Source organism: Ammospiza caudacuta, chromosome 5, assembly GCF_027887145.1.
Source record: "Ammospiza caudacuta isolate bAmmCau1 chromosome 5, bAmmCau1.pri, whole genome shotgun sequence".
Classification (NCBI taxonomy): domain Eukaryota; kingdom Metazoa; phylum Chordata; class Aves; order Passeriformes; family Passerellidae; genus Ammospiza; species Ammospiza caudacuta.
The window spans coordinates 44968215-44983504 of record NC_080597.1 but is presented as its reverse complement, the minus strand read 5'-3'; the positions used below and the strand labels follow the sequence as shown (position 1 = coordinate 44983504).

The 15290-nt window shown below is 41.8% G+C and overlaps 2 protein-coding genes across 6 annotated transcripts in view; both read left to right on the top strand.

Annotated features, from left to right (window-relative positions):
* LEMD3 (LEM domain containing 3) overlaps positions 1 to 2761 on the top strand; it is a 41251-nt gene extending 38490 nt beyond the window's left edge. The window contains exons 11-13 of one of the 2 annotated variants that reach the window (XM_058804652.1): positions 73 to 178; positions 265 to 343; positions 594 to 2761. In XM_058804652.1, coding sequence (XP_058660635.1) covers positions 73 to 178; positions 265 to 343; positions 594 to 757 — 349 coding nt within the window. In that variant the 3' untranslated portion in view covers positions 758 to 2761. Of the gene's footprint in view, positions 1 to 72; positions 179 to 264; positions 344 to 593 lie in introns of those variants that run through there. The other variant, XR_009274744.1, reaches the window with a different exon arrangement.
* Positions 2762 to 3018: 257 nt separating this feature from the next.
* MSRB3 (methionine sulfoxide reductase B3) overlaps positions 3019 to 15290 on the top strand; it is a 79383-nt gene continuing 67111 nt past the window's right edge. The window contains exon 1 of one of the 4 annotated variants that reach the window (XM_058804745.1): positions 3019 to 3133. Coding sequence is in view for 1 of the 4 variants with exons in the window: in XM_058804744.1 (XP_058660727.1) it covers positions 3705 to 3905 (201 nt within the window). In the remaining 3 variants the exon portion in view is untranslated. Of the gene's footprint in view, positions 3134 to 3704; positions 3919 to 15290 lie in introns of those variants that run through there. The other 3 variants (XM_058804747.1, XM_058804744.1, XM_058804746.1) reach the window with 3 other exon arrangements.

The following is a 15290-nucleotide window of genomic DNA, read 5'->3' as shown; positions in this document are numbered from 1 at the left end:
TAGGGAAGTATGAGAATGTTGTGACTGTTTAAAGAATTACATAGTCCCTTAAATTTTTCATTGTTTGCCTAGGGAAATAGGTGATCACTGGCATCTAGCAATTCAAGAAGCAATCTTGGAGAAGTGCAGTGATAATGATGGAATTGTTCATATTGCCGTAGACAAAAATTCACGTGAGGTGAGTGTCTTTCCAGTAACATCGTCATACTTCATCCTTTTCAGCTGGACTGGCAAAAAACCCAAATCCCTCTTTCTCTTACTTAGGGCTGTGTGTATGTCAAGTGTCTCTCCCCGGAGTATGCTGGAAAGGCTTTCAAGGCATTACATGGCTCTTGGTTTGATGGTAAGGAATGAGAGTTTATAATAAAACATGGGTAGCAATTACCCATGGGTGTGGAAGATGGGGGCAGTTTGAGTTCTTTTAAATGGTGAAGTATTTGGTATCTAAAGTATTGAGCAGTTAAAAAAAAAATTAAACTAATAATTAGTAAACTAATTTTGATGTAATGAAATATTTGTGTTTTACATCCTGAAGCAAAATGGAATAATACTGAACTAGAAGGTTTCTCTTTTCCTGTTTCTTTGCCTCGTAGGAAAGTTGGTAACAGTAAAATACCTGCGACTAGATCGGTATCATCATCGTTTTCCCCAGGCTCTTACTTGTAACACTCCACTGAAGCCATCAAACAAACACATGAACTCTATGTCACATCTGCGTCTTCGGACAGGCACAACTAACTCTCAGGGAAGTTCCTGAGAAAACTTTCTACAACTGCTAGGACTGTTACTTGCAACAGGAATGTTCCTGTTCGGCCGCCGTCTTCCTTTTTTAGTGCTTTTTGTATGTAATACTTTGAAGAATTAAATAAAAGTTCGAACGTTCCAGAAGTCTTGTTTCCAAAGGGACTTAGCAATGAGGCAGTAATACTGAGCTGACAAAAAAGGAAAAACAAGTTGTTTCACGAAGTTTTCTGGGGCTATAGTAAACCAATGCATTTAAGTTTTGCATGAGGAATACCAATTTCATTATACATTTGCAGATGTGGTGACGTATTTTTGCACCAAGAAGTGTTTTTGCTAATACAAAAGCATGGAGAAAAGAAGACTTCCTGTATTTCCATAGTTTCCTGTGAAATAATCTTGTGGGTATTTTGTAACAAGCAACCTACAGTTCCTGATGGTGAATAAGTTAAAAGAAAATTCAGTCAATGTTAGTTTTTTGTTGCTATATAAAAATCTTTTTCTGCAGCTGGGGTATGGGGAAAGTGAATTTGGCATTAGTGGTTGCATATCAATGTGAGGGAAGATGAACTGATTGCGGATGTACTGGGTTTTGTATATAAATGTAAATGCTGGTGGTGGCAAAAAGGGTTGTGTTCTGTGAGGATGTCTGCGTCAAAGCAGCAAATAAGCTTCCTATTTTATTCAAAACCTATTGTTTTATATGGTTTTGGCTGTACCATGACAAGAGGCCAAATACTTAAAAGTGTTGGATACAGGTTAAATATCTTTTATAGGTTTTATATAAAATACCTTACTGATTTTGTGTGAAAGGTCTGATACCAATTGTAATGAATTCAAATTTGTGAGCAATAAAGAAGCAATTGGCAGATACTGGAAAAATATTTTGTGAAAAGCTGTATTTATTATTACAAGTGTCAGGGCTGTGACAAAATACCATTGGATTAAATGACATTCCAAATATATTATAACATGTTTTAATTTTCCATTTATGTGTTAATATTTAAAAATTCCTTCCTTGCAACAATTTTGGCTCATGCAAACTAGTGCAGCTGACAGTAAATCTTGTGATTCCAAGCTTGTAAATTTACTAATGTTTACCTAGAAGTACAAAATTGTTGCTGAGAAGCTTAGTTGCAAATCTAAGATTATTGGCTTTACTAATCCCCACTCCTACAACCATTTTACCTAGTTATCCAGCTGAACATCCTGTAGGAGGTGAGACTGGAAGCACACCAGTCCCACAAATTTTACTGAAACTCACTTTACTTTGTAGATATGATGGATCTGCAGCATGAACTTGCACAAATAATGCACGTTTTTCTTACAGTTAAGTAAACATGATGCACACTATTCTGCAACAGGAAATCCTATTGTGCCTTACCTTTGTGCTTTTGTGGGCACCATGTTTATTATTGGAGAGTTTGTTAACCGAAAAATTTTAAATCCTCGGTTTTATGTCTCAGATGCTAATGAATGAGTATATATAATATATAATCAGCCATGCAGAATTCTACTTACCAAGGACAAGTACATATTTTTGATGGGTAAGTGGATTGTGCCAGGTCTGGTAGATTTTTGATGAGTTTTATTATATACATATATGTATATGTATAATATACATGTATATGTATTATATATATGTATATAAACTAATTTTGTTGTATTTGATGTGCATCATAGTGATTTGTTAACCTGATCTTAGTGACCCCATCTTGTGACCTGTTGCAAGAGTGAATGTAAAAATAGCTGTGGCATTTTAAAAGGTCGCCTCGATGCAAATGCATCTATCTTGCTTCTAAGATATATTTCTTGTAAACACTGTACATTTTAATTGTAATATGTACTATTATGCAGCTTATTTTACCTTAAACTGTTAAGTTGACCGATATCCCTTCCTGCAAGCCAGGGGAATATGTATAATATCTGAACATTTGAGAAAAATCAGATGTTTGTTGTAACTTGTCACCCTATCCTGTAAAAACAAACAAAAAACCAAACCAGACTCGAATTAAAGGTTTATTAGGGGTTTTTATATGTGTCTCACCTTCTAGATATTCGGGTGTCTCTGACTCAAATGCTTTTCTTATCTGGGGTGGAGGGGGAGATTGATTTGTAACAGCCATGTAATTAATTTTTAGTATTTGTTAGGATGTGAATGGGTGCTGCCATGAGCTGACTCAGCCGAGTTTCATTTAACTGTCAGCTTGACTTTTGTCCTGATTTTGTTCACAGAGAGTGCAGAGACATTACCTTGCTTCCTAAGTCATGCCGTGTTGTCTGCCCTGTTAAAGGACAGGGCTGAAAAGCCTTAACCTTGTGCTTTCAGCCTCTTTCTTGTACTTTGAGGTACAAGAGTCATGAACGGGATTTTGGTAGAGTAACAGAAGAGGTTGGCTTTTTTTCCTGCCATTATCTTGCTTTGTTTGAGAATTGTTTTAGTGACAGGTTGAAGGTTTGGGGGGTAGGAGGAACAAAGCAGGGTCTGTCAGTCCATTATTTACATATACGCGTCGCGTGAGGAAGGGGAGCAGGAGGAGGAAGTTCGATGTCGTTCAGTTCCCTCCTTTTTGGAAGCTCGGCAGGGTGGGCATTGAGCGCTGTGGTAGTTTCGGGGCCGGTGCTAACGTGAGGAGCTGGCTTGGGCTGGGAGCCGTGGGCCGGAGCCGCTGCGGCGCTGGCAGCGCTGTTCCCGCTGCCGGCCGGCGCCGCGCAGGCAGCTGAGGGTCACGGCAGCGCCGGCTCCGCTCGGCCCGAGCGCTCCGGCCGGGGCTCCCTTGGAACCGCAGGAAGGTCTCTTCAAAGGGGCGCGGAGCCGCTTCCTCGGCCTGCCCGAAGCGCACCCTTTAACCCTTCGGACAGGGCGCTTCGGCCGTGCCGCGGTGGCGGGACGGGGCAGGGTCCCGGCCGCCTCCCCGCGCTGCCTGGTGGTGCCGGGCGTGCGGCGGGAGTCTCCCGGCTCCATGTTCATATTTGGCGTTGGCCGCCGGTGCCCAGGAATTTCCCGTCATGCTCCCCGGGCGGCGGGCCCGTCACTGCGCTCCCGCGGGGCGGGGGGGCCGGGGCCGCTCGCTCGCTCCCTCGGGCCGCTCCCATGCGCGCTACGCCGCCGCCGCTGCTCCCCACGCTCTGCCTGGCGCTGGCGGCCGCCGCAGGAGCCGCAGGTAGGAACCGCAGGTAGGAGCTGCGTCCGGCCCCCCCGCCTCCACACCGGCCCCCGCTGCCGTGCCGCGGGGAGGGCGGGCCGGGGGCTGCGGCGGGGGCGAGGGGAGGAGCGGCCCCGGCGGCGCGGGGGGCCGGGCCGGGCCGCACCTGCCGGGGCTGCGGCGGGAGCGGAGGGGAGCGGGTCGGTGCTGAGGGGGACCCCGCGGCCCCTGCCGGCGGCGGAGAGGAGGGCTGGGGTCGAGGGTCGCTCGGGTCGGTCCCCGTGTCACGGAGCGAACCCCTGACAGGGCTCGTCGCCCCCGCATCCCGGCCGCAGCCCGGCCGTGCCGTTCCCGTGGCCGCCGCAGCGCCTGGACCCTGGCGCGGCGCAGGGCTCCGGGTGTCCTGCGCGGTAGCTGGAGCTCCTGACTCGAACGGGGCGCGCAGCAGAATAGCTGGCGCGGGGAAGCAGCGCTTGACCAAGTGCGTAATGAGTTCAGTTCAGCCGCGATCCCCCGCTCGGTAAATTGTGCAGCGCTAGGTCAAAAAGGAGCTTAAACTTCACAAATGAGCTTAGAATTTGGTTGTGTTATTCTGAGGAAGCTCAGTGTGTTCGCTGACTAGGTTTGTTTGGTGTTATTCTTCTGAAAGATACAATCGATGCAAAGGATAAAGTATAATTTATTTCTTACGGTTCCCTTGCCCAAGTTGATGTAGCTGTACTTGCGTCGGAATATTCCTGGAAACAGAAATGAGACTTAATTAAGCTTCCTGTAGTATTTGACAAATTAGCTATAAATGCTCTCTTTCCTGCTTGAGCTGAATTTTCAGTCATCACCCTCTTAGCTCAGACTGTCTGAAGGCACAGTGATCTTAAACAAGCATAGCTGTGTATTAAAAATGCCAAATCTAACAGTAGTTATCTACAGATAAGGCCAAATGTCCACTGTTAGCTAGTGATAAATGCTGTAAGGCAGTCTCTGAAGGTTTTCCAACCCTGAACACAGCATTTAGGAAAGTACAGAGCCCTACATTATATATGTCATGCTTTTAGCTCTTTCTCTGTTGTTGCTACTAAAGCTGTTCTGAAGATGAGTTCTCTGGACAGATAGAAATCAGAATGAAAAATCTGCAATAGCCAGATACTTTGCCTTACTGGTACGGCTTGCTTATGGCCAGTCACCTGTAAATGGAACAGTTGTCTCCAGTCCCACTATATCACAGTGCCACTCATTTGAATCCAGAATTTAATGCTTAGAATTCGTCCTGCTTATGTTCTTGCCCTTGCTGAGTAGACATAAGTGCTTTCTGTCTTATTTGCTGATGATTCCAAACTTTTTGTTACGTTGCTGCGTGCCTTTGCAGTTCGTCATGATTCCTTGTCTGCCAAATTTGGTTGGTAACAGTGCCCTTTGAGTCTGATTCTGGGAGTAGTTTCCATGTGGCTTGTCATCTTAATCAGACGTTTGCTCATAGTTTCTAAAAGAATCTCCTGCCTCATTTTAGACATGGCTTATTTTAGAACAGTATTTTTCAACTGTCTTTTAAAATTTATGTAGGTAATTAACTATGGTTAGCAGCTTAACCAGAGTTACTAAATAATCCTAGAATTCTGAGATTAAAAAAGGATTTTTTTAAGAAATAAAGTTTGGCATTGCTTTGTTAAAACTGGCAAAATTAATGGAGTTAAAAAATATATAGTTCAGTCCAGGATGTGGTTGGTCAGTCCTTTTCCCATCTGATGTACCTCGGATCTTAATAATACACATTTGGAATGATCTTTTAGGAGGAAAAAACAATTCTAATTTTCTTCCAAAAGCACAGTCTTTAAAAATAGTGCCTTTGTAGATGGGGTAATGTTTCTATATTTGGTAGCAAAGCCATATAAAGTAGTTGATCCTAGACAAAAATAAAGTCTTTTGACTGATTGACCTTGCTCATTTTTCCAAGTGCTAGCAGTTACTCTTACAGGGGTTAGTTAATTCAGATGCTAATGTCAGTACATACTGTAAGAATTCCTTATTTTTTGTTTGTACATGCCATAAGAATTCCTTACAGCTGTTTGGTAAGGGCCAGCTTGCACGTGAGGGAGGTATTTGGTCCTTTGCCCTGTTATTTATGAAGGTATGGAGGATCTTGTTTACCTACTCATGTTTTGTCAGCTTTGTAAGCTGATACTTGTTTCTGTACCATTGGAGATCCAGCCTATTTATTACATTAGAAATGCTAGAAAATAGAATTTATCTATTAGGTGAATTGTTAACGGTTCTTTTGTTACTTATTTTAAAGGATGGAGTAATAAGAGTCAGTAGGGGAAGAGAAGAAAATACACTGTTAAGGATTTAATCTTCTCAGACAGAAGGTTAAGAAGTCTGCCTGTCTGCATCTGACTGGCATTGCTGCAAGCCAGCAATGCAGTAAAGCCATCCAATTTGGAGATAGCTTTGTTGAGCTGCATAATGCAAGTGAGTGTGTCCTCATTACAGAGCAACTCTTAAGCTACATGCAGCATTGTATTAGTCATAGGTAGGGAAAATGACCTTATTTTCCCCTTTCTATTATTTTTCTTTTCTATTAAAAGCTGCAGTTTAGGTAGCACCCAGGCTATGTATGAACTTAAGCTATGGAGGCTTTAACTGATAGGAAAGTGGAATAAACATTGGCCTAATTATAGCTGAGACTAGTTGTAGTTTATGGATTCCTTAGCCAAAAGATCCCTACATGGACCCTCAAATTCCTGGTGTGTTTATGACATTATAATTAGGAATTACTGTTGAATAAAGTCAGGTGTGGATTTATCTTACCCTGAGTAACTCTGAAGTTGGTATGCTTATTTTGGAACAAACTACAAGATTAGACAGAAATAGGGTGTTTCTTGCTCAGGAGTATTCATGTCCATACATGGAGTTATTTCAAGGTTACTTTTTCCACATAAAACCAGAAGTATTTTAAACAGAACAACAAAAACCCTGAGAGCTTTTGGGGCTTTTTTTTGTGTGTCTCATAGAGTAAGAAGTGGCTACAGGCTAACTTTCCCTTCTCTTACTCACCTTGCTTTGGTAGGATTTATTGTTATCTTTTCAGAGGCTTCATTTCCCTCAGAAGGATAATTTGTTCTCAGTGAGCTATTAATATGTACTAGCTTAAAAAAAAAAAAGCACAAACCCAGAGATTTAAGTCCTTCTCTGTGGTATTTTGTGAATGTACAACCAACTTGCAGTGTTTTTAAAGTAATTTTCAACTAACTTAAGAAAAGGAAGGAAGCACATATTGCATCATTAATTTCTACCAGAAGTTGAAGAATATCATTGTGTATTTCAAAAGGGATTTTTGTGTCTTTAGTTTGTGAAGACACTGATCTGTATTTTTTGTGTGAAAATAAGGTAGAAGAATTCTTTGAGAACCCCATTTATGGTGAGGTAATTGGAAATTATAATTTATCTGCTTAGCTCCAGCCTTCTGGTTCTCATTTAGCAACCTCAATTCAGCATTATCTGAAAACCACACAATCTGGCAACTGGATCTGGGAATAAAGAGGCTTTTTGCAATAAGGACTTTAGGATCTGAGGAATTGAACGATACTAGCCCAAAACAGGCAAGAACAATACTTACACTTATAAGGTGCTAACACAGTTTTGCTGTCCTCACAGACTTAAATTATAGTTTAGCATTGTTTTGTAAAATAATTATTAGCATAAATACTTCTTTATTTCCAGAAAGTTTTGGATTTAAATGTGATTCAGCTTAGACAAAGTCTAAGGACAGGACTTCTGCAGAGGTCCCCAGTTTGCTTTTTCCTTTCAGTAGCATCTGAACATCAGGATTGATGATTTCTTTGAACTGTGGGCAGCAGCTTAGCAAAATGTACATGGCGTGCTAACACATTGTTTTGTTGGGAAGTGTTACCTCATCCAAGAAATTTAAAGAGTAATGTTGTGCATGGCATTTGGAAGGATTTCCCCACGGGTCTCTTTAGCTCTGTGTTCTTCCAAAAGGGGGCAACGCCTTTGCATTTCACCTGATGGAAAACAAATCCCTACCACCAGGGAACAACAATAGTGCTGATGGAATGTAGCTGCCAAATGCCACCACTTTCGCTCTCACCACACAATGAAAATGGAAAAAAAAATTCAACACATGGAACCTTAGCAGCTTCCTGGGGAAGTGATCCATGCCAGTTGTTGCCAAAAGTAAACAGCCCACTAAGTGTTCCTTCTGACTGAGGGATTGCCCTGTTCTTGTTCCTCTCCATACCCCTGTGTGTGGTTCTCAGGGAAGTCTGCAGGCGAGGCTGTTTCAGATGCCTGCACAGAGAGTGGAGGTGATTTTAACAACTTCTAGGACCTTCAGGGTGGGTTGGTGGGTGGGAGCCACATGGATGTGTATGGAACTCTTTCAGTTCATGCAGCACAGTGAGTCTGGCCTTGGCTTTCCTGCAGCTGGTTCAAGAGAAAGCATTGGTGTCTTGGTTTGGAAAGACAGGAGTCTGCTAAGGAAGGCAGGAGCCTCCCCTGAAATGGAAAATGTAAACCCCCTCCCTCCGAATTGCTATAAATTTTAAATTAAAGGGCACTCAGGCAAAAATATGGGAGCAGAAATAACAGTTCTTCATTAGGGAAGAAAATAAAAAGATAAAATAAACAATGCAGTAAACCAACACAAAACTGACAGAGTCAGAATACAACCTGACACCCTCTTGGTCAGGGTGTTGGTAGCAGTCCAGTTGCAATGAGTACTGCAGTCCTTCTGGAGTGTCAGGTGTGGTTCTGTTGGAGCAGGGATCCTGTAGGAAGGGTGTAGTCTTCCTCTGAAGATCCCGTGGAAGAGGCAGCTGTTCCTCTGGGAAATCCAGGGGAGAAGCTGTGCTGGTGTTCCAGAACCTCAAGATTGTATCCAGGTAGGAATGCTTGGCTCCTCCCTCTGGGCGGAGCATCTCACAATGGGGTGCTATAGTCCTTATCAGTAATGCAGTGACATTCAGTAGCCTGTTGTCAGCAGATGTCTCTCCAGAGGGAGGGGTAGTTGTGGAAGAGATAAGGAAAACTGCCCACTTAACAGAAGACAACTGCCATACAGATAGCAAAAAGAATACATCTTGCCTTGCGATCTGGGACAATTGGTTTGATATAAAGTTGCTCAGTTGGCTAAGAAAAATGGTTGAATATACAAGCAGGCTTTGCCACCTGGGTCAGATTGTCACCATCCTGCTGCTGGGAGGAAGCTTGATATTCAACATAAAACCAGTGCAGATCCACCCTAGTGTGTCCTGATAGTGAACAGTCAGAGCTTTTACTCTAGTTCGAATTGAATTTGTCCTAATGGGTGATTCAGTAGTGCACTGATCCAGTCTGCACAATGCTGAAACCAAGGCTTGCAGGTCAGATTGGTTGGGCTTCCCCTCCTGCACACCAACAGCATTGTCAGTAGCCATAGCACACGTGTGAGAGAGAGATGGGAATAAGACAGGAGCAGATGCTTTGGCTGCAAGCTCGGGGACAGGTGGAAAAGTAGAGGTGAATCAGTCAACTGTGAAGTTACAGCCCTGAGATGCAAATTCAGAAACTCTGCAAATAAAATTATTTGAGTTTTCTATAGCATTATCACCTCTGCTTTTGAATGGCTACAGAAAAGGAAAATCAGCCCTGTCGGTCAAAGTCTTAATATTTAACTGCTATGTATTTTTAGACTGTATCTTCATTTTTTCTTTTTTTTTCAGAATTAAAACCAATGCTTCATCAGATCTTGTATGTACATGGTGGAAAAATACACTGTACGAACAGCACATCTCTTAACATCTCTTTTCATGAGAGAAACCAAATTGCCTGTGTGCATGCTTGTTCTGTGTACTCCTGCTTTTCCTTAAAGGCAAGCTCACAAAAGGGACAAGATCTTGTAGCAAATTAGTGGCTCACTGGGACCTACCATATGCTCCTGTTATCTAAGCTGCTACCTGGCATCCCTCATGCAAAAACACAAGGCAGCTTTGCTACTCGCCTCTGAACTCGAGAGAGGTGCTGGTTTGTACCAATTTATTCTAGCAGTTGTTGAACCATGCTGGGAAGGATTACAATAGATATTTTGTAAGACTCTAGGCTCTTCTCATGAAGTCTTAAAATGTGAAATACAGTAGCTGTCTGGGGAAAAACAAGCTCTTTTTGTTGCTCAGTTCCATATGAATTACAGACCAGTACATTTTGCTCTAATGACAGTCAAGTAATAACTGTGGCGGTAATAAAGACAGTATAATAGCTGAGTGATGTAATACTATTTAAGATGAGAGAAAGATTTTCAGAGCATTATCCCATTTCCACAATCACTCTTGTAGACTAAACAAGCCAAGTGCTTAAGAGTTTTTGCAGGGATTTGGCTTTCTGAACCACTCTTTTTGTTTTTACTTCTCCTCTGGGCTTTCCTCAGCTGTTTCTGCCCTACACCCCAAACCAGAAGCATATTCCAAGTGATACCTCACTGCTACTGAGCAGACCAGACTTCCTCCCCAGTCCCTCCTGTTATGGATTATGTTTCTCTTTTTTAATAAACTCCAGATCGTTATCTGCCTTCCTTTTTTTTTTAATAGTTTCACACTGTTGGCTCAATTTATTGTCACTGTTACCTTGACATGCTTTTTTGCTGTACTGCTGCTAGTCTGGCATTCTTTTGATTATTTTGTGCATTTGAAGATTTCTTTTAAAGTCTAAATATGATTCTTTGTACTTGGCTGTATTGAATTTTATCTTGCTGGTTTTTGACCATTTCTCCAATCTATTAAAACCATCTTGAATTCTGCTCAGCTCAGAGCAGTGTTTCACACTCTTTGCAGATTAGTGTCTCTGCAGTTTTAGTAGGACTACTTGCTGGGTTTTTGGCCCTGGTCTGTAGGAGAAGCGCTGAATGAGTGTGTTTATTCAAGCAGCTCTGCACCTGTGATAGAGGACCTTGATCCAAAAGAAAAGTGCTTTTCCAGTTTGCTTTGTCTAAAAGTATTTTACATTTGAGGTCTGTTTGATTTGCTGCTTTCCTTCTGCCTGCAGAGTACAAGGAAAGAAGGAAAGTATGTTAGTTATGGGGTTAGGTTTTGGCAAGCCCATCATGGTGGCTTACTGCTTTCTAATTTTCATTGCCTGTTTATGGATTGTTTAGTATTTTGCTTCAAAAGCTTTCTGTGTGTTGAAGATAGATTTATGGCCATGTAATTCACTAGTCAGTCTTTTCTTTCTTTTTAAAAATGGATAATACCCTCTTCCTCTTGAGATTTTGTAAAGGCAAAAACCTTTCAAAGGCAAAAACCTCCAAGGTACATGCTCTTTTCTGGACAGTTTCCCCTCCTTGTTTCCCAAATGCTTAGGATAAATTTCTTAATCTGTCTGAAGAGGAAGAACAACCTTAGGGAAAGGTTTCAGGCACACAGGATCTCCCCATCATCCTGGAATATAGTGATCAACATTAGTCTGCCTAATTTCTGATGGTCTCATATTTATGCAGCTAAAGTACCTAAGGTGCAGTTCCTAAGCATGAGATGGAAAGCTTGATAGACTTTGATAAAGATTTCTCTTAAAAAAAGGGCAGGACAGGGGACAGGACAGGGGACAGGCGATGGGAAAAAAAGGAAAGGAAAGGAAAGGAAAGGAAAGGAAAGGAAAGGAAAGGAAAGGAAAGGAAAGGAAAGGAAAGGAAAGGAAAGGAAAGGAAAGGAAAGGAAAGGAAAAGGAAAGGAAAGGAAAGGAAAGGAAAGGAAAGGAAAGGAAAGGAAAGGAAAGGAAAGGAAAGGAAAGGAAAGGAAAGGAGAAAGGAAAGGAAAGGAAAGGAAAGGAAAGGAAAGGAAAGGAAAGGAAAGGAAGGAAAGGAAAGGAAAGGAAAGGAAAGGAAAGGAGAGGAGAGGAGAGGAGAGGAGAGGAGAGGAGAGAGAGAGGAGAGGAGAGGAGAGGAGAGGAGAGGAGAGGAGAGGAGAGGAGAGGAGAGGAGAGGAGAGGAGAGGAGAGGAGAGGAGAGGAGAGGAGAGGAGAGGAGAGGAGAGGAGAGAGGAGAGGAGATTTGGCAAATCCAGTGCCAATTTTTGTGTAGAGCAAGGTCTGCACAACAGATTTGAAGTTTCAAAGTAGTCACTGCAACTACTTCAGGCAATTGCCTCTGCTGTTCCTTAAACAGTCCTATTTCCAACCTGATAATCTCATGTGTTGGTTTTATTTTCTTTGTATGTTACAAAGTTTTTGTTTGTTTTTTTCTTTGTATTGTATTGTTACAAAGTGTGAAATTAGCAGATGGGCTTAATTGATTATAGGTTATGGTTTATTAATTTTGTTATTTGCTTTGCCAAAGAACTACACAGAATTCAAACATATAATAACTGTATGAGAATGTGAATTTTTCTATACATACATACCAAGGCTCTAAAAATGACATACTGAGCAAATGTATCAGAATTCTAATCAGTAACTTTAATTTCAAAAATACTCCAGGTGGACATAGAGCTGGCATGTCCTTCATTGTTTTATCCTGCTCGGGGATGCTGAAGGCTCTCACTGAGACATGCTGAAGTGAGCTACAGGAAAAGGGCCCTGTGCTGGGGTCGGAGCTGAGTTGCTGAGGTTTCATGCCCCTGAGGTCTGGGGGCATGTCCGAGTTGCTGAGGATTTCTAAGAGATGTGAAATATCAAGACCAAGATGAGAAAGACGGGCCCTGATGGTATAAGTGCAGGATTTTCTTTTTTTGGAGCACGAGTCCAAGTAGGACAGAAACAAACTGCATTTTGGGGCAATGCTTAATGAAGTTCCTGACAGCTGGCTGTGCTGGGAGGGGCTGCCTGCAGATGCCCGCTGCTGCCTCTGCTGAAGCAAGTGGAACAGATGTCACTTTTAGGGACAGATTATGCAAAGAAAATGTCAACATTTATCTTAGGATATTGATCCAGAGGAAAGCTAAATTACAAAGCCTTGAAAGTAGCTGAAGGTTGGGAAGAGGAGAACGGAGCTGGTGCCTGCATTGTTGCCCTGTGCACCCCAGCTGCACCAGCACTGCCTGGGGTGCTCCACACATGTCTGTGTGGCTGCTGCCAGGCCTGGCACTGCTGTAAGTCTGCTTTAATAGAGCAGGAGAAAATATTTATGGGTTTTTTTTCCCCGAAGGTAAGTGCTTTTTTGCTCTGCAGAAAAGGTTTTGCATGGTTATTGCAAGTCCAGCTGGAGGAGTATAGGATGAGTATTTAGCTTTTTGAATGCATTTAGGGCTGGGAAATGTGGATTGACAAAAATGTAAATTTTAATAAATATTTTCAATCAATTAAGAGAGGTGGAAGAGACACCTTAGTGTTTTAGACACTTGGAAGAGGATTGAAGAGAAGGGAAATAATTTAGGCAAGTTTTGCTAGAATTAATACTTCTTTTGTTCAAGATTTGAAAAATAGCTTTAGGATGCTTAAAGATGCAGATCCTTGTGCTGCACAGGCAGTGTAAATACATTTGGCTAATTAAAAAATAAAATGCTATGTTTGTGGATTTTAAAACTGCACTGGAATGAAAATCACAATTCAGCTCACAGATTCCATGTAACATTTTTCATTGAAGAAGTTTGTCTTTGGAAGCTATTCAGAGGCTGGAGCACCTGTTCTATGAAGACAGGCTGAGAGAGCTGGGTTTGTTCAGCTTTGAGAAGAAAAGGCCCTGGAGAGACGTTAAAGCCCCTTCCAGTACCTGGTGGAGCTATGAGAGACCTGGAGAGGAACTTGTTACAGGGGCCTGGAGTGACAGAACAAGGGGGAATGGCTTTTAACTGGGAATAGGTTTAGATTAGATATTAGCGAGAAATTCTTGGCTGTGAAGGTGGTGAGGGACTGGAACAGGTTGCCTGGAGAAGCTGTGGATGCCCCATCCCTGGAAGTGTTTGAGGACAGACTGGATGGTTTTTGAGCAACCTGGTCTAGTGGAAGGTGCCTCTGTCCATGGCAGAGGAGTTGGAACCAGGTGATCTTAAAGTCCCTTCCAACCCAACCTATTCTGTGATTCTATGGCTCTACAACATTTTCTCTTGTAAGACGAAGAGTCTTGAATAAATGTTTTTATCCCTGAAATTAACTAAGTATAGGTAGGTGTACATATAATTCTGCTTATTAAATTGCAGAAAATTTGGGTAGTGGTTTAAAATCAAGTGATCTTTATATTTGAATCAAATTTATTGCTGTTAGGACAGAAATAGTTTTCCTTGCTCTCTCACTTTTCAGTCACTGACATTCAGTATTCACTCAAAGCTTAAGTTATACTCTTTCCTTACTTGCTGTGGTGTCTTCTTGCTGCTCTTCATAAAAATAAAAGTACAACCTTGACAAGAGAAGACTTAGGAGTTTCTGTTTTACTTGATGATATTTTATTTTGTTATGTATTGGACGTTTGAGGTTTTTTTCAGCTTCATATAGGTTCTTTGGATTTTGGATGATAAATGTTCCTATTGCAGTGTGCAAGGCATTATTTTGTGTTTGATTTTTTGTTTTTGTTTTTATTTTTGCAATGTCAGACTTTCTCTATGCTATAATTTAAAAAAATATTTTTGGATAAAAGGCTGAGTTTTTCTTGTATATTCATAAGGCTGCTCTGCATACCATCGTGACACAGTCTGAATGATCAAAGGTACATTTTTAAAGGATGCTTTTGTTCTGTTGACATATGCGTAGACCTGTGCGTGTGTTTGAAGGACAACTCACGGGGCTGTGCAGCGTGTTTTGTATCAAAGGGAGCTGGCACCGCTCGGTGGTGAGGAGCGGTATTGGTTTGTACAGAAAGCCACGTGGAACATTTCCATGTAAGGGAGACTGCTGGGGAGAGATTGGCAGCTATGGTGTCTTTAACTCCAAGTGCTTTTCTAGCAGCTGGGATGGTAAAAAAAGAAACCACCACCTGAGTTGCTCTGAGATGAAGTTATGCTGTCTGACAGAGAGATCATAACTAAATTTTACAAATCCTTTACCTAAAAACATTTTTACAAAATACAAGATACTCAGGTCTGGTTCAGAGTCTGATATAAAAATTGTATTTTCTCAAGTAGGAAATAATACAAATACAGGGAGATAATTCAGCTTTCAAATGGCCTGTGCTGAAGAATGCAGAATGAATGAAATTACACAAATAAGACAAATGTCTCTTTTGCAAGAAACTTTATTTTTGTAGCAAGGTGCATGGCATCTGTAGGCACATTATGCGCATATATGCACATGTAGACAGATATTAGCACTAACTACTTTTTCAATTAAAAGAATTTTAAATATCTTAAAAATCTGCTGGCAATAGACCTACTGATTGTTGGTAATTTCCTATATTCACTGTAATAACTCCATGGCATCCATTAAGAATGCCTTAGTTTCCTGCTGTGGCAGGGAGTTTTTGGAGTTTATTCCCTGGTATAGATTTTACTCTGAGAA